This window comes from Lemur catta, chromosome 11 (genome assembly GCF_020740605.2).
Source record: "Lemur catta isolate mLemCat1 chromosome 11, mLemCat1.pri, whole genome shotgun sequence".
Classification (NCBI taxonomy): domain Eukaryota; kingdom Metazoa; phylum Chordata; class Mammalia; order Primates; family Lemuridae; genus Lemur; species Lemur catta.
In genome coordinates, this window is record NC_059138.1 from 28,987,693 (window position 1) to 29,006,368 (window position 18,676).

The 18,676-nt window shown below is 43.1% G+C and overlaps 1 protein-coding gene across 8 annotated transcripts in view; it reads right to left on the reverse strand.

The window, feature by feature from the left end:
* Nucleotides 1-388: 388 nt before the first annotated feature.
* The window catches only part of ST7 (suppression of tumorigenicity 7), a 233,914-nt gene continuing 215,626 nt past the window's right edge, over nt 389-18,676 (reverse strand). For 4 of the 8 annotated variants that reach the window (XM_045564842.1, XM_045564839.1, XM_045564844.1 and 1 more), the window contains 3 exons: nt 11,106-11,198; nt 8,277-8,416; nt 389-735 (listed from right to left, as the gene is read on the reverse strand). In XM_045564842.1, coding sequence (XP_045420798.1) covers nt 640-735; nt 8,277-8,416; nt 11,106-11,198 — 329 coding nt within the window. In that variant the 3' untranslated portion in view covers nt 389-639. Of the gene's footprint in view, nt 736-6,451; nt 7,479-8,276; nt 8,417-11,105; nt 11,199-18,676 lie in introns of those variants that run through there. The other 4 variants (XM_045564838.1, XM_045564841.1, XM_045564846.1 and 1 more) reach the window with 1 other exon arrangement.

Genomic DNA, 18,676 nt, shown 5'->3' on the forward strand with positions numbered 1-18,676 from the left:
TTTTTAAACAGCAAAAACAAAATGATTCCTGGAACTACAGTGTTGTCAAGTCTCTGAACTGGAACAACCTGCTATGGCACATATGTTTTGTTTCATTCATGCTTCTGGTCACTCATTTTGGAAGCTTTTTTTGTGTGTGTGCATTTGGCCTAGAAGGACATTCAGTTTGGGGTTGAAAACGATGGTACTTTTGAACCAAAGAGATTCCATTTTCCAAGTCTCCAACGACAAGGGGTTCCAGGGCCTGCTCTGTGTGCATCCATCAGCACAGAGAGCCACGGCGTGGCGTTCGGCAGAGCTGGGTCCCTGTGAAATTCCATGTAAACCCACAGGCTTGTTTGGGACACCCACACTTTTAGGGTTGGAAGACACAGAAAGACAAAACTAATTGCTGCAATACACAAAAGTTTATTTTTGATTTTTTTCTTCCTTTTTGAAGGCAAAATAAAATAGAACTGAACATCAATGAATTTTGTACAACAAAAACAGCTTTTAATATGGAACAGACAGTCCATGAACACTTTAAAATCTCGGAATGGCTTCCCTTTTTCAGTCATGCTTTCGTGCGGTCCACGAGGAGTTGGCACCGAGGAGACGGTGGCAGCGGTGGGGCGAGGTGAGTGGGGGTTGGGGCTTCCCTCAGATCCGCGTCAGCTGGTGCCACAGACTGGATGGGAGGACGCTCTCCACTTTCTCCATGACGAAGTTTAAGGGGGCAAACAACGTGCTGAGGAACTGCAAAGAAACCAGAAAGACAACAGAAGTCAGGAGAGAGAGCGTTCAAGACCGTAAAACAGACTCTCTGACCCAGGCTTGCATCTTAAGTCTGCGTTATGAAAGTCTCCAAAGGCTTCCATTTCAGCTTTATGTTTACAGGAAACATCGGCTGATGGTCAGACTGCATTCCGGCCCCTGGCTCCAGATAAGGGGCACGAGTGTCTGCTGACAGCCCCTCGCTGCCCTGACAGCTGGCCCACAGTCCCCAGGCCTTCCTACCAGTCTTTGGGACATGCTGCCTGCCCATGCAGATGACTAGCGTCATCAAACAGCAATGACAGGGGGCAAGTGGGCAGAAGAGTTGAAAAATGGTGAAAACTTAGACCAGCTGCCCGTCTTGCTGAGTGTACAACTCACTTTAAATGGAAAAGGCAATTTTAAAAAGTCAAGTTCGTTGTGTGTGAATTGCTTTGGGATCCCTTTGTTGCCCAAACACCTGTGCAGACCCTGCTTATTTCTGAACGACCTGCTTAGCAGCGTGCACCGTGGGAGCCTGGGCGAGGGCAGCACACTGGCTATTCCCGGGAACATGTCCCTGTTGCAGAGGGGCTGCTCTGAGTGGGGCTCTGGGAACCCTTTCATCTGGTTGCTAAGTTTCTTTCTGCTTTTTATGTACAGAGTAATGCTCATTAGCTGTGCCTTTTAAGAAAGCAGTACTTTGCCTGAGATCCATTTAACATAATCCCAGATCCATTGTGATTATGTTCCTGGGAAGAATCAGCTTCGTTCCACAAACCATCCAGCATCTGGCAGAAGAGGTGCCCTAACCCTGTCAGGGAAGACAGGGGTGTTTGGATGATTTCCTTGTCCTCTGTCTCTGTTCAGAACCAAGGTATCATATCGCTTGGGTACAACCCCTGGTTCTTGTACTATGGAGTCCTTTGTCCTAATCCCTTGTCCATCGCCCAGCACCGTCTACACCACCATCGAAGTGGGAAGTGAGGGTGCGAGTATATATGTGGGGGGGTGGGGGGGGAGGGAACAAGTTTAGGAGACAGTATTTTTAAGTTAAAACAGGCTCCTCTATGGGTCTTCAAGAAGAGGTATGGTGGGCAAGTTTCCCAAATCCACTGACCTCAGAATCTTTTCTTTTCTTTTTTTTTAAGGACCAGTGGAACACCTACTGGGAAGGACTGTAACACATTATAGCTGGATCATCAAGTGTGAGATTCTTATAATGGAAACTCAAGAAAACATAAGATTTAGAATCCTCCAATCCATCTTTTACATCAAGTGAATATATTACTCAGTAAGGCACTTAGTGCTGGGTGAGATATAAAGAAATCTAGGTAAAAACTTCCACTGTCAGGAAGCTCCAAGCTCCGTGGGGAAGGAGCCACTCAGAGGTGGACAGAGCACAGTGACGACCAGAGAGGCCACCACAGCACTCAGGATGGAGGCCCACACAGAGCACCAGGAGGGCTGAGAAAAGGGAGAGAATCCACTCTGTTGAAAGGATCAGGGAAAACTTTTTAAAATGAGGCAAGTGAAATGGATGGATGGTCAGAATATCCAAAGACAGAGATGGGGTAAGGTTGGTAAGAAGAGAAATATGAGCAGGGTGGGCCCTCCAGGCTCCATAAACAGCTGGAACAGAAATGAGAAAGTAAACAGGTGTCACCAGAAGATGGTAAATAGCTCAGCTTAGCCAGAGGGAGAGTTCCGAGTGGCTAGAGGGTACCAGGAGGGCCCTGAGTGCCAGGCTGGATTTGCGGTTAAGAAACAGGCAGCCACATGAGTGCTGGAGCAAAGGCGAGACGGTTCTTTCCTCCAATGGGTGTTAGATACACAGCAGTGTCTGGTTACTTCTGAGATTATTCTTTGTTGAATGTACAGAACTACCTGGGATGTTTACCCTACAGGAGGGACGGCCTCCCCTTTTCAGTTTAGAGCTGTACTCATGAAGGCAGTTGGAAGGCACCATGGGAGACATGGGCCCAGGAATGAGTAATTACTGCCCAAGCTGCCTCTGAAAGCATTTGTAAAATCCTGGTTATGAGAGGATAATATGGAGCAAGTCTACTGATTGCATTAATCCAACATGATAACATTATAAAATTAAATACATATACATAATCATATATGTATATATACATAATTATACATGTATACATATACACACAAACACATACATATATGTAATCAGAGACCACCAAGGCTCCATGGACCACAGCATCTGCTACAATACTCAGCTCTGTGAGAAGGAGCTATGTGCTCAAGGGTCTGGATGAACCAGAGGTTCTGAAGGTGGGGCTCAATAAACAAGGTGACGTTCGTGGTGAAATTATCATATCCTAAAGACTTGGCCAAGAACAGATTTATAACTGCTGAAGTTGTGACTGAGTGGCGAGGGGACTGCCGAATGTTAGCAGGAGCCAGTGTGGTTAGATGAAAGTTATCACTCAAAGTCACCCTCTGGGCCATTCCATGACTAAAATGTGGGGCCACCAGGCAGCCTCCGCTTGAGTTGCAGAATGAATGGAGATGATGTTACAAGGTTGTCTAAAAATAAAGGCTGTTTTTGTTTGTCTGTTTGCTTTGTTTGGACCTGACTTGGATAAAAAGCACAAAAGCGAGACCTCTGAAAATCCAGAGGAGAGCTTCACCCCGTCTCGTGTCCATAGATGCCCTTTCTTGCCATACTGCCCAGCAAGACGCAGCGGTCCCTTCTTCCCTGGATTATACCTGCCCTTCTCAACGAGGTTCTATGAGAGAATTAAGCTCCAATGCCTCCAATGTATATAATGATTTACTTCCCTCCCTCATATCTAGAATGTTCTGTCCATGGGAGAACTGAGAAAGACTCCATTGAACTTTTCCCGAGAACCTAAGGTTCTCTCTCGCAGAACCCCAGGTGAGATGTGCTCCCTTCATCGCTAAGACACCTTCCACCCCAGCCACCTCCCTTCCTCCTCCTCCCCAATCCCACACCCACGAGGAAGAGGCAGACGGTGCAGCGAGGCATCTGAGGCCACTGAGGCAGCTGAGCCCTTTCACTTAGTCACCAGATAAAGAAAGGCCAGCGGCTTTCATCAGGAGGGATTATAACAAAGTCTAGAGAAGAATGCCTTGCTTGGGGTGCTCAGTTGTGTTTGTTCACATGTTTGGAAATTAGTTAATACTTTTTGGTCAGAGATCCAACCAATGCACAAAGAGAAGCAGCGGTTTCACTTCTAGTCTTGGGGAAATTTATTGCCTGAACGGTTCAGTCTGAACGGGCGACACCAGGCAACCCTGCAACAGCCCGTCTTTCTCAATGTCCAAAACTTCTGTCCAGAGGGCAGAGATGTACGGTCAAATCTTTAACCAAAATGCCCCACGATTCAATCAGTGTCTTGTGGTGAGAAAAACCAATTGAACTAATAAAAAAAGAGAGAGTGACACTTCAATTGCCTGCTCCTCCTTTTCCTGAAACACCATCACTTAGGAGCAGGTCACGGCTCCCAATATGCTCCGTTAACATCCTCAACGCCTCTGCTTATCTGAATGGGTTCCAGGTGCCCCACTGCAACAGACAATTGACATTGCACTGTAATCAATAGCAGACTTCAAAGAGGTCAGGGCCTATAAGCGAAGATGAGAGTCAGGAGTCAGGGGCTCCTCTCGGGGAAGGAGAGAGACCAGAGGGGGAGAGACAGGGCCCTTGAAAGCCGAGGGTCAGAATGCTGACCTTCCCACATTCTGTGAGCAGCGCTTTGCAATGATAACTTATTTATATGCGCACCCTTATCTTGGTAACCAAACATTCTAGGAAGAGTTAGTCCTAAATCACTGAGGTAGATTAGATTAGAGGGGAAAAGCCAGTGGAAGCCTCTCCTTTTACTGTTTTCCAGTGGTTTTCACTTCCCCCTGGGCTTCCTTACTGGCTGCGAATCTACTGTAAACACACTGGAGAGTTACTGGAGAGTTCCCAAGCCTGGGGGTGACGGTGCAATCTCTCTGCATCTACTAAAAGTCATTATCCCAGGGACATTATCTCAGGAGAGGGCTGAGAAAACCACTTTCACAAGCTGCAAATGGCAGCAGGCAGCCTCTAGGGCAGTTGCGAGATAACCTGTGGGGTGCTGGGGGGGCCTGATGAGGTGACCAGGGGAAGATGTGGAGAAGACTCTGCCGGTGGGGAGGGGAGACGGGTCTGTCTCATTCAGGCCATCCATCTTCCTTCCCCACAAAGTCTTGTGGAAACTGCTAGACCTTAATGAAGAGCAAGATGAATGTCATTCTCCACACACGGGTTTCAAAGCAAACATATCTAAACTACATTTGAAAATCATGAGTAGCTGACCAAACTACCACACTTTGGTAGAGTATAAAATATGGGGGCCCCTAAAGGCAGATTTATATTTTATTCAGTCATTTGGAAACATTAAGTGAAAAGAGTGACCTCTTGTCTACCATCCATAATGAACATCCCTCTCCACTACCCTGAACGGTATTGGGGAAGGGACGGGACAGCCACATGGCCTTTCCTAGAGAAAGTCACGTTCTACTTACTGTCCCCTGCACCTCCCAATCCCCTTGCTGGGCAACACAGTCTCAGGCAACGAGTCCTTTCATTCAGCACAGTGGTTCTCAGCCCTGGTTGCACACCCGAGTCACCAGGGGGAGCATTTGACAACTCGGATGCCCATGCAGATCCCAGACCATCCCTGGGGAACGGTCAGGCATCAGGAATTTTTAAGCTCCCTTGATCCAAGGTGCAGTGAGGCTGAAACCACAGCTCTGGCAGCACATCACGCAGCTGCAAATGGCTTCTCAAGGGTCTGGCTTTCTTGAGACCAGTGTCCTTGGAAGGAAATATGGTCCTCAATCCCCATCAGAATCAGCTGGGGTCTTTGTTAAAAATACAGATTCCCGGTGTTAATACTCAGGATTCTGAATTTCTGGTGGTGTGGCCAGGTGAACACACATACTAGAGGCTGAGAATCTCTGTACTGACCCTAAACTCCCACTAAGTGCTATTAGTAAGTTTAACGAAGAAGGCTGAACCAATGACATACTTTTACAATATGCTCTAAAAAATATTTAAGGGAGAAACAAAAGGGGGAACAATAATTGTCTAATGTTATAAATATATCCTTGTTTTAAATTTTATCAAGTTATACTCTAATCTGCTCAGTTTTGGCAACTACTTTTACTCAGAGGTTGGCTAGAGAGTAGAAGAAAATAATGAACAGTGTAGGTCCATAAACTAAGGAACATCCATGGTGGCAACTTGGGTGATAGTAGGTTTAGAAATCATGTCATGTACAGAAGACTTCAGGAAATTTAAGATATTGTGCCTGGAGGAAAGAGAAGGTAGTCAGTTAGAGGTGGCCATGAATAAATGAGCTATCCTAAAAATTTGCAAGAGGAAATAGCCCTGTTTGGTGCACTCCAAGAGTGTAGAATAGGAACAAAATAAGTGGGAATTAAAGGGATGCAGATTTTAGTAGTATCAAGGAAGAGTTCTGAGTGATCCAATAATGAAACGGGCTTTGATGTTAAACAGGTAAGCTCCCACGGTGGGAAGTATTCAAGGTGAGTCTGTCTCCATTCAGGGTCACTGTTAAAGGCAATTTGCTTAAGGTCCTTTTCAACTCTAGGAGGCTATGGTTATAAGTATAAAAGAAGAGAAAAATTGCTAAGCTGTATCTGATTTTTACATTGATTCTTTCTGCAGAGACCACTACCATTTATTTATTTAATAATCATTTATTGAAAATCTACTATGTGCAAGGCACTGTGAAAAGCTCTGGGGACACAGAGACAAGGAAGACATAGTCCTGCTCTCAAGGAGCTCACATTCTAAACAGGGACTGACAAGTTTTCAACAATTGGAACACAGTACAATAAATGTGATGATATAGGTATTCATGGAATACTGTGGGATCACAGAGGAGAGACACCTAACTCAGCTTAGGCGACATTTAAAGAAAGCTGAGTATAAAAGAATGGAGAGGTGTTAGTAGAGTGGACAAGTGGGGTGGTGATGGTGAACGGCATTCCACGCGGAGCAAACAACACGTGCAAAGGCAACAAGGTGTACAAGAGCCTGTGCATCTGTGAGTCACTGCGGCTGAAGAGCAGTGTCTGTGCAAGAGTTGGGAGAGATGAGGCTGAAGAGGCAAGCAAGGGACAGACCGTAAAGGGCCCTGCATACCACGCTAACCACTGGGACCAGGTCTTGAAGTGGGTGGGAAACCACTGAAGAAATTCAAGCAGGGCAGTGTCATGCTCAGATGTGCAATTTGGCAAGAAAGATTGGTGAAGGATCAGACGGAAAGCAAGGAGACCAGTTAGACTACTGCAGGAGTCCAGGCAAGAAAGAACAAGGACCTAGACTAAGAGAGATGCTGTGGGGGGAGGAGGAGGGAGAGAAGAGGTGAATCGCACGTACTGAACGCCTAGCTGCTTAGTAGGTTAGAACCAACAGACTGTGAAGGCCGAGACAGACGGGATGCGGGAGTGAGAGAAGAAGAGTTTGGGAGGGCTGCCGGGTTTCTGGCTTGAGTAACTGCGTGGATGGCAGGGCCACTGGTGGATGTCAGGAATACAGGAGGAGGAGCAGTTTTGGTGGTAGGGGAAGAAGGGTGGTGCGTTCAGTTTGGGAAATGTTGAGATTGAGGTGCCGGTGGGATTTCCAGTTCATCTTCAACGCACATGAAAATACTCTCGCAATTCCAGTCCCTGAACTCTGCCGAGCAGAAAATGTCAATCATCTGGAAAGGGATTAAATCAACCCAGCCAAGTTAGAAATCATCCTTTCTAATTCCACTTGCCTTGAAATCTGGATGGAGTTCCAGGGAAACAACTGATACTCTTTTCCTTACTCCTTCTGTTTGAAACTCATCTGTAGCAAAATCAGTAAACTTATCCTCACTGCATGCGCAGGTTCAAATGATTAGTTTCAAACAATGGTTCTTGGCTGTCAATGCAGATGCCTTTTCTTATTATATTAAAGCTCCTCTCCACAACCTCCTTAAAGATGCTTAATGGATTTCCATATTTCTAAATGTCATGTCAGTTTACTTCTTTATACTACAAGCCTTTCACACCCTCTCAGTTCATTCCCTAAACAAGCCAAGGGTTTGTAGCCATTAAAAAAAACATTTAAACCATCTTTAAAAATGTAAATCTTATCCTTCATGAAGGAAAGATCTACATATCCAAAGATTAGAAATAATGTCATTCAATTTATACAAAACTGAATAATTTCCCACACAATTTTTTAGTTTCTAGGATACCCTACATTATTTCATCCTTTTGGACTCATGCATTTCTCGGATACTGCTGAGGATCTGTTTTGTAAAATGAGGCAAGACATGCATTGACAACCTACACTCTATCATTTGACCCTTAACCTTCTGGTTCCACTGATGGTAATGAAAATTAAACAGTGAGCAAAGATCTCTACAGGCTCGTATCCATTTCTGCGCAATAGTCCCCTTTTTCTCTCATGCGACTTCCCCCGCTGTCCCTACCCACTCCTTGAGGCCTCCCTCTGGGCAAACACTCACAGCCTTGGCGAAGACCCCCATGAGCTCCGGGAACTGGTGTGTGAGGAGGGCCAGCATGGCTGTGAAGGAGCACAGTCCAGCAGTGAAGAGAATGAAGAAGGGAAGCTCCTTCTTTGGGTAAACTGAGACTTCATGGAAAGCTGAGGAGAAGACCAAAAGAGAAATATTAGGGCTGGAGTGAAATAAATTTGCAGGGAATTTATATGCAGTGGGACTGATTCTTCAGAGCTTTGGAAAGAGTCTGAAGCCTGCTGGAAGTGAAAAAGGAAGGGCACTTGACACGCCACAGCCAACAGCTGACCTGGCCTTTGGCTGCTCCAGTCCACGTCCAGCTTTTAGCACTCTAGCTGGAGGCACGATGGGGCTAATCTGGGCAAGTCACACATAAGTGGGCACGGATAGTAGCACCATCTATGCCCAGTGTATAGTTTTCATTTCTCAAAAGCAAACACAGATAACACTTTATTCAAATTATAAAGCACATGTTCATTGTACAAAACCTGGAAAACCCAAAATCAAGTATACTGAAAGAAAAAAATCCTCTGTCTACATTTCAGCCTCCTGTATTTTTTAAGTCACTATAAAATGAGGCGATATTACTTTATCTTGTATTTTTTCCTGGCACACTCTCAGCATGTCTGTGGAGAGGACTGCCCTGACAGAGACATTCCGCAAGGACCTCACATGCTGGCCTATTTAACTCGCAAGGGGTGAAGGGCAAGGTGGCTGGGGTTATCTGCAATTGTAGGAGACACTTGATGATAAATATACTTCCAACAGTCACCGAAAAAAAAAAAAAAGCTGGCGCTCTTTAGAGTGCCTTTCATAACTATTATACTTCAAATATTGGGTTTGCTGTGGCACAAAGGCCAAGAGAATGGGCTGCCTGTGACTGTCTGGGCTGACGGGTGCGGCCTGGGGAGGCAGGGCTGGCCTGCACAGAGGAGAAAGAACCACCGGCTGGGCCCTGACAGCCTGTGACACTGCCGGTGAGCAATATCTCCATTGTAACCAAAGGAGCCAAGCGCGCCATTTTCCTCATGAAATACAAGAGCTGAAGGCCCTTCCTATACCATTCAGCTCTTGTTACTCAGAGCCCTAAACAGCAATCCACACTGCTGAAAATCGAGGGTAGGCAGGATTAGGGAGGGACAAAGCACATTCAAGCAAGCCCACCTGAACCCAGGTAAGACGGCCTGCTAGGATGCGAACACAGGGTGGAACCGTGTTGTTCTGGGGGGCCAATGTGGCAATAGTTATACTTTGAATGTGCAAAATATGGGTAGCATATTTAAAACAACCTACCCTCGTCATATCCTCGCCCTCAACACCCAACCCAAAAAAGACTTTGGAGGGAGATCAGACTTGGACCACTCCATTCAATTAAATAAATGTGAGCCATAATTTTCTATTTCAGGCTTATAAAGATTATCCCTATAAAGTTTCTTTTAAGGATTGTAATCTTGTTCTAGTAACTAAACTATCCCCATGGAAACTTAATTGGACACAATTAAAACATTTAAAAACATTGTACTTTTCAGAAAACTGCCTTTCTTACCAGAAAACTGAAACTTTAACAAGGATCTCCCTGAAGGAGGAGTCAAAAGGTAAACTAAGGGCCCACAGCAGGGATTTCTGAAATCAAATCTAATGTTGTGTGGGGCACCAGACCCTTTTTCACAATAAAACTTGGACAATGAGGAACACATCACTGAGATCTCCCAGTTCCGTAAGTAACAAATTTCACATTGGGTCTTGCTGGCAAGGAAACAGGTCAGGTACCTCCTGCTACCTCAATCTGATGACAGCAATTTAGTTTTGCACCCAGATCCCACCACGTCGGAGATTTATGACTGGTTCAATAATGCTGGCATTTGAAAATTTACTATGAGTCCAGGGCTCCAAAGTTTATGTATATACGTGACAGCTATGAGATATTGATATAACTGGGCCTGGTGAAAGAAAGTGGGGTGCGGGGGGCAGGAGAAAGGACAGCAAAGAGAGTATTGCCAAAATTTGGAGCTTATTATCTGAGGGAGAAAAATATGTCCTAAGTCAGGGCCACATGAAGAGCCTGGACGTGATCCTTGTACACAGTATGATTTGATAATAGCTATTTAGCCTGAATTGTCAAAACAACGTTATATTACAGTAAACCAAAATAATATTTTCCACATGTGGTATGGGCCATTAGCCTGCTAGCTTGTAAGGTACTCGAGGGCAGGGTTTTCCTTTGTGTGCTTTTACACAGTGCTGAGGCTGCACGTGTGCGTGGCACATGTCACACCAACTCCGTGGTGCGAGCCACAGGACACTCACGGGAAGCCCCTGTGGCCAAGAGCGCTGCATCCACCACCACGGAGGCTCACGGCCCTGCCCCACGACTCGGCATCCTGGTGCTGCCCTCCCATCCGTGACTCATCTGCAGCTCCCGCTCAGGGCAGCACTTGCGCTTCAAGCTCCAGTCTGTGCAGCCCACATGTGACCAGCCGGAGAGCCCAGGCTGAGCTCTCGCGATGGACCTGCCTAGCAAATGGCAGTCCCAAACCAGGGGTCTCTGTCGTCAGGCCAATCAGTACATGAGGCTTCTTCATCTAAACTTCAGTCCTTTGGCATCTTTCCCTCCGATGAATTTGGAGAGGCTTGGAGGAATAGGAGGCCAAACCCACTCACATAATTCACTTTAATACATGTGCTATCAAGCAAGGACAGGGTTGGGAGAAAAGTAATAAAAGACCAGGAACAGTATAAACATTGATCATTCCCATCTCGTCCCATCCCCACCTGTCGTCACACCACCCTTTCTGGCTGAAGAAAGGTGAGACTTACATGGAAGCAGCTCTCGGTCCGCTGTTTCTGTACAGATGGGGTAAGGATAAAACAGGTGCCCCTTTTCCAAGGGATAAGGGATCATCCGAAAAGCTGAAAAGGAGAGACAACGTGTTAGATATGTTCAATATGTTCAATATTTGTCTCATAACTTCCCAACTTCAAAAAGGGACTTTTGAGCAGTTTTATAACAGAGAACACTTCTACAAAGGAGGCAAGACTTACCCAACTAAGTCACATGCCAGATAAAATGTAAGAAATAAATTGTGATATATTACTCACACATTAATCTCACACTATATGTTCTGGGCAAACCTCACAAAATTGGGTGGGGATCGAGGCGCAGAGCGGTAGGGAAGCCATCAATACCAATGCCCAGGGCTTCCTCGTCTACAAAACATTATTAAAATGTTATAGGCACTAATTCACTATAGCTAAACCAACGGTAACAAGGCAAACCTGGATTGAAATGCTTTCCCAAGAAACAAATGTGGATTGACTTGTTGGAGCTTGTTATAGATGTATAAATATGAATGATACTCTACCATGTCTATATAAAAAAATATGTTTAAGTGGATTAGAATTCCAACCGAGATGGATAAAAATGAAAATCTAAAAATGTATGACTTAGGAGGTATTTCTAAACTTTATGAAACTTTTAAATCTTCAATATCATGTGGGGAAAAATGGATCTGGAGAGGTTGATTATCTGTATTTTGATGATATTAGGCCACCTAAATTCTGCTTTTGTGACATCAGATGACATTAGGCTGCACATTGAATTATGGCTTTCCAATCAATCCATCCTTTCCCATTATCGAATGTGTTACTCTCCCTGGTACAATGTCATCAGCATGTTAGTCTCACTGTTCCTATGAGCAGTGTGCACAGAAGTAATTTTTCTTCAACAGATGTCCTTTAACTACAACACACATAGATATAAAATATAAAAGCTACACTGGGAATGTCAGATAACAATCCTTGCCTTCATGTATGTCAATGAGGAATGGTGGCAACACACAGCAAAATTTTTAGTTTTAAATGCTACATCTTAAGGAATTGTAGTTATATCCTCAGCTGTGTAATTACAAAAGCCTTCTCAAAATGCTGTCAATGTACATATTTATCTTTTGCATACTTGTTTCAAATAGGAATCAGAAACAAAGAATGTTCTCCCTCACAAGAAATGACAAGGTTCCATTGTAACCAGCATCAGTGCACATATGGTATTTATTCTGGTGTCTGAATATTATTTAAAAGTAAAAACATTATGTATGTGATCCCAGCATTTGGAATGCAGTCCATCTACACCACAGTGGTATCACTCTGAGGTTACAGCACATTGCCACGGAGAATATAAATCACTATAAATGTGGGATTAGAGCAAAGCCAGTTTGCTGGCAGTGTGCTGAGGTAAAAATGTTATCAATTTTCCTCTCGTAACAGAAACCTCTTAAACAGAGATTAAAACATTAAAAACACCCCCAGACTTTAACTCTTCCTAAAATGCAAGGCTCACCCTAGCTCAATCAGACCTTTTCTTTCATGCAAACAAAGATGACTTTTGCCCGTTAGAACAAGCAAGAGAGGTGTTCCTTGTACAGGTTGTTAACACACAAAGATCACTGGAAGGAACCAACATCTCTCTCTCTCTCATTAGAACTAGACTTTCAAAAGAACAAAAAAACCTTCATGAAAACAAAAACAAAAACAAACCTTTTAGTGCCTTTATAGGATACACTAAAATTTCTTCTGGGAAACACTGAATTTAAATTTAAACTACACCATGGCAGGACTTTAATACTATTCCCATAAATGATGGCTGCTATGAAAGCATCTGAAAAATGTGGAAAAACCTACATGGGAAGTTGTTTTTTTTTTTTTGAAATCCAGATTCTCCATGTGCAAAAGACTGTTGTAATTAAGAATCTGTTCAGGTTCATACGATAAAAACGAATGCTCAGTTTTTAAAGTGGCTATAAATTTGAATGCCAAATTTTATTCAAAATCAAAGTCATTTTACACTTCAGGGAGCAATTTTTTAAATGAAATATAGGAGTGCAAGATCTTGAGGGTATTCACCATAGAAATCTAATGGTTGGTTGGGGTCTTGTCAGTCAAATACTAAATATTTTTTACTACAGTATTTGGTATGAATACAGAATTTTGTGCATCAAGTTAGTCTTTTTCTTCTTCTAATTGGTTCTGGTCTTTTTTTTTTTTTTGAGGGTGGAAACACTGATCATATATAACTGAAAAAAGAGTGTATACATATTTCCTGGATTGCCCTCCACCCATGACTGTAAAGATGCTTATGGTGCTCTTAAAATCTCTCTTTCTCATGTCAGTTGTCATTTACATTGAGTTCATAAAATAATATTAAGGCTTTTGGCTTCACTAAACAAAAGCAAATACAATTTCTGCTTGCAATTCTATCCTTCACCCACCCTTCTGTGCAGGGTCCAGCAAAGTGTGAGATAAGCAGGGCAGGTCTGCAGAGAGTTGGGAAGAGGCACTGCATAAGTCCTGCCAGCTTCACCTCCCACCTCCTCGTCCCTTTCACTGCTAAGACACATGGCTTTAGCCAAATGTCCAGAAAATTTGCAAGTCCAAGTATTCGCACAGATCTGGTGGTGCAAATAAAAATGGCAAAATGTCATTTGAACAGTTCCTATTTTATGAATGACTACAGACCTCCTAAAAATCTTTGCCTAAGAAAAAAACACATTTCAGAGGAATTAAAAACATACATGTATTTGGCAAAACAAAACAAAAAGGCTAGGCGATTCAGAGTTAACACAAGATACACAAATGACATCCCTGCCTTTTTCCTTTGTGTGCCATGCCTTCCCCTACATGGATTTTGGTTGTGCCTTTGTTGAAGGGTCACAATGAAACTGGGAACTAGTTCATGACCACATTATGGCTCCACAATCAGCCTGAGACATGACACTGCTTCCTTCTCCTACCCCTGACCAGCCGTGCTTTCCAGGCCCCAAGCCAACAGTGATGAGCCATCCGTGGCCCTCCAGCCATGCCAGCCAGAGACTCAGCAGAACCAAAGGATGGACAGAAGTATGGATTACACCAACAAGTCAATTCTCCCAGCGACTCCTCATGACCTCCCACCCTAGCCATCATATAGACAGGGATGGAAAGTAATTTTTGATATTTTATCTATCCATGATGCCTTTTCAAAGACTATCTCAGAAAACTTTATACAGATTATTTGTAATAAAGAGAACTGAGTTTGAAATCCAGCTCTACCTCATACAATCAGTCACTCACCAAAATGTGAATGCCCTCTTACGTAATAAGGATACAAAGATGAGCCAAGCACACACTGTCCTGCACTCACGGAGCTCACTGCCAAGTGCAAGAACATGATCCAATAATCATAAAAGTAAGTGTAAAATCCCCTTTGTGATGAGCGCCTCGAAGGAGAGAGTCGTGGTGCTGTGTGTATCCAGCAGGGGAGCAGCAGAGGTGACAGCTAAAGGATGGGTAGGACCGGGCTAGGCTAACGCGTGCATGACCTTGGGTGGGTCATTAATCTGTGTCCCCAGTCTCAATACCACAGACCTGACAAGGCTGGTAAAAGGACTGAGTATGAAAGCAGAGGCCAAGGTGTTTGCACACCGTGCCTGGCTGCTCAATGAAGGTTTCTCAATGAAGAGAGAGAGTTCCCACTTTCTCTATTAGGTCATATTGTAGCTTATACGTAAAAATGCGGCTTGTTTGTTAACAATTAGAAATGCAAATGATAGAACAGAAAATTATCATCAAATTGCAAATTTTATGTTCTCACTTTTGACTACAATGTAGGTAAAGGCCATGAAGGCCACTTGTCTTTAGTGAGGCATTTGGGTGCAGCCATAGAGAAAAGCCAAAAGTCAAAAGGCTGGGTCGTGATCCACATTCTTTCACTGTCTAGTTCTGTGGCCGTGGGAAGACCACTTTCCCTTGGTTGGATTAAATGACGTACCACTCCAATTTTGAAGAGAAACTCTAAGGGTTTTACAGCAGACTCATTAATTTGTTAATGATCCTCAATACTCTAACACTCTGTTCCTACTTTCACAATAGCAGGAGGATCCAAATTAGAGCCAGTCATTAAGACTGAACAAATGAAAGGAGCAAGTTGGCTCCACTAGGTGGGGAAGCATCGTCGAATGTCTGGGGACTGGCTATTAGGGAAAGTTAGTTATGATGCTCCAACCAGGGACTTTAGCTGATCGTTGCTTTCTCCCAAATTATAAAATTAAGCCTTGGATCTATTGGGAGGTGGTTTCTCTTTAGTGGTCCAAAAGATGCCAGCCTTGTGGAGGAAAGGTTTGGCTAGAGGAAGTGCCCTAAGAACCACATCTTACAGTGAGAAGCATTTGCCATTAGGTTCAAAGAGAATAAATTAGAATCATAATCTTATCCTATGCTTCAACAATGGGCCATTTTCCCCTCTCAAAGGAAATACTCTGCCTTAGTCCTCCTAAAAAACACCACCTTCAAATCTTATACATTATTTAGTGGATTCTTTGTGTGTCGGGGGGGAAATCTCCAAAAAGAAAATAAAGAGTCTTACTTGGTCAAGTAGAAAAAATGGAAACAAAGAAAGGCTAAGTAATTCACCCGATGGCAGACTAATCTTCTGATACACAGAACTAGAAAACTAAAGTTCACAGTTGCAGTCCGCAGGCAACCCTGCTTTATAAAATAAATAAGCCAAAACAGAGCCTTGAAAACATCAAGGTCTGTGCAGATAAGGCCACATCAGTATTTAATACAGGTAAAAACAGAAGATGTGCCATTTAAAATAGGGCCCCATAAGGTGCAACACCATTATGAATAAGACCCAGTTCAAATGAGAGCCTTTATTCCTATATGTTTTTTATATTCAACTCATACTTACAGTATGCATGTGTGTGAGAATAACCAGAACCTACAGTGTTTAAAATAAGTATAATTCAGATAAGGTGGTGTAATGAACTAAGAAACATATTATAAAATCTTACAAATTAAAACTTTTGCCCTTTCTTAATTGTCTTGACATTGAGGAACATAATGTGTAATTTCAGGGGCTGGGACAGTGATGAATCAAACATTTTGGAAACCTTTGAAATGCTGATGTATTTGTGGTTGAGGATTCAGGGTTTTTTTTCTTAAGCCACCATATGTTTTAAACCCAAACAAAATCTTCCATGCATCAGCTGGACTTTGGGGTTTTATCAAAAATGGGAGTTTTTTTCCAGCTTAATTGGTAGAAAACTCACTTAATTCTACTAATTAAAGATGACTAATGCTCCAACATAATAAATTCATTTAAAAGCAAAACAAAATACACCTCTACTCCTACCCCCAACCAATACTTTTGACAGAACTAAGAATTTTTTTTTAATCTTCAAAAGATAAATGAACTAATAATCATTTTTAACATCGAACCTGGTGAAATTAGGCACTGTTACCTTTCTCCCTGAATGCTCTTTCTAATGAAAGTGGGAAGTTGGAAGGGAGTCGGGGAATGGCTTTAAATTTCAGAATGAAGAGAAAAATGACTCAAAGAAAATCTAAACTACGAGGCTGGAGATGTCAAGAGGCACCACCAAGTGGTAGGTGGGGGGAAGTGCAGCCTCCTCTGCTCAGGCACAGGCCGTCCAGGCAGGGCCAGCTGACCTCAGGGGAGCTGTGGCAGCTGCCCTGGAAACACCCACCTGGGGTGGGCGGGTTATGGCATTCAGTATCCTCTGTGCTTCTCAGTTGCCCAAAACTAGGTAAGTTAAGTGAATGCTATTATAGGTAGCTGAGTCAGAATTCTAACCCAAGTCCTCTGATTTAAAATCTAGAGCTCTGAAACTCCATTTAATTTAACTTAGACTGGACACAGATCTAGAAGTGGTGTCAAAAGAGTGCATACAATTGTCTGGGGTTGGAGTGGTAATTCTTTCTTCTAAATTGCATGACAGATGTATAGCTTTGTTTTTAAAAAGGACAAAAAGCAGTTGTAATGAAAGATTATTTTTTTCTATTTATGTGTATATACATATATGTGTATATATACACACACATATATATTTATGCTTGTAGAAAATATATATGCTTGTGGCAGGAAATTTGAAAAATACAAATATGAATTTAAAAAAAGGAATCACTTAAAATCCACAACTCAGTAGTAAGCACTTAAAGCAAGTGTATTTATTTCCAGTCTTCTTCCTTTTTTTATAAGTACATATTATTTTATAAAATTGGTCTTGTTCTACATTTAAAATGTTTAAGTCAATGTTAAACAACAAAATATAATTTTACATAGGATGATGAACTTTCTAATCACTAGGGAGAGACCAGGTGTACTAAGTATACCCTAGCCTGTAAGAAGCGATATAACTTTAAGTTGTGGGCTTCCAAGCAAATGTTCTGGAGATGACTGATCTTCGTATCCTTAATCTATTCAGCGCAGTGAAGGAAAAGTGAACTTGGGTTTACATCCTGTCTCTATCAACAGTGGCTGCAGGACCTTCAACAAGTCACTGATCTCAATGAATCTGTTTCCTCTCTTGGAAAATTGAGGTGGCCCTCTCTGTCCTGCCTAACTTGGAACATTATCGGGAGTGTAAGTGAAATGATGTAAATGAAAACCCTCGGTAAATTACTCAGTTATGCAAACATTCTTCAAGGTTTTTGGCCTTCCCAAGCATTAGTAAGTACTTTTGCAGTTCTCTTTTCTAAAATTGAATGTCACGGCTCTCTTTTTGAAAAGGGAATGGCAGTGTAACTGATTCTGGCTGGGATCACGATTACCTGATTTTCACAAACACTTCCCCACAGTGGTTCCTATTTATCTGTAAGAATCAAATGCAGAATTTCCTTTTCCTAAAGGTACCTGATTGCCTTGCTATGCTGTGTTATGTCTAAAAATCTGCCCTCTCTTTCTATCCTAATAGAGCATTCTGGCGATCGAATTTGAGGAAATTAACTCCCCTCATGCTGCTTCCCTGCTTGATTTTGCATCTCCCTATGTCACTTCACATTTCTCTCTATCTCATTATCTTTCCAGTTGAGCAGAGCACCTCCCCATTGTTATCCGATTACATGGATAACTAATTTCCAAACAGAATTTCCAGTTGCTCCTCATAGGACTTTAGTTTTTTTATGGTGGTGCCATTCCTAACACCATGTCTTGATCACCCCTTGCCCTGCCCCTTTTTTGGTCCTTCCCATAGGATTGGTAACTTTCTTATTAATTGGATCTCATTGATAAGCTTCTTCTCTTATTGTTTCCAAGATGCCAGTTGACAAATATGTTCTTATTTGGTAAGTCGATTTGCCCATTTAATTTCTCCACAACTAATACTAGGTGAGGCCTTTCATGTTCAATCCTGCTGGGCTTCTCTGCCTCTTTCTCATGCTTAAACAAAACCTTCTTTTGTCCCTTTCACATAGAAACCTTAGGAGCTACAAGAAGCCCTAGGCAGAGGGGACTGTGCACAGGCCCACACACAGTGAGCGGGGAGAGTGGCGCTCAGTGGGCTGGGGAACCTGTGGCCTTGGGGCCACGTGCGGCCTTCCAGATCCTTGAGTGT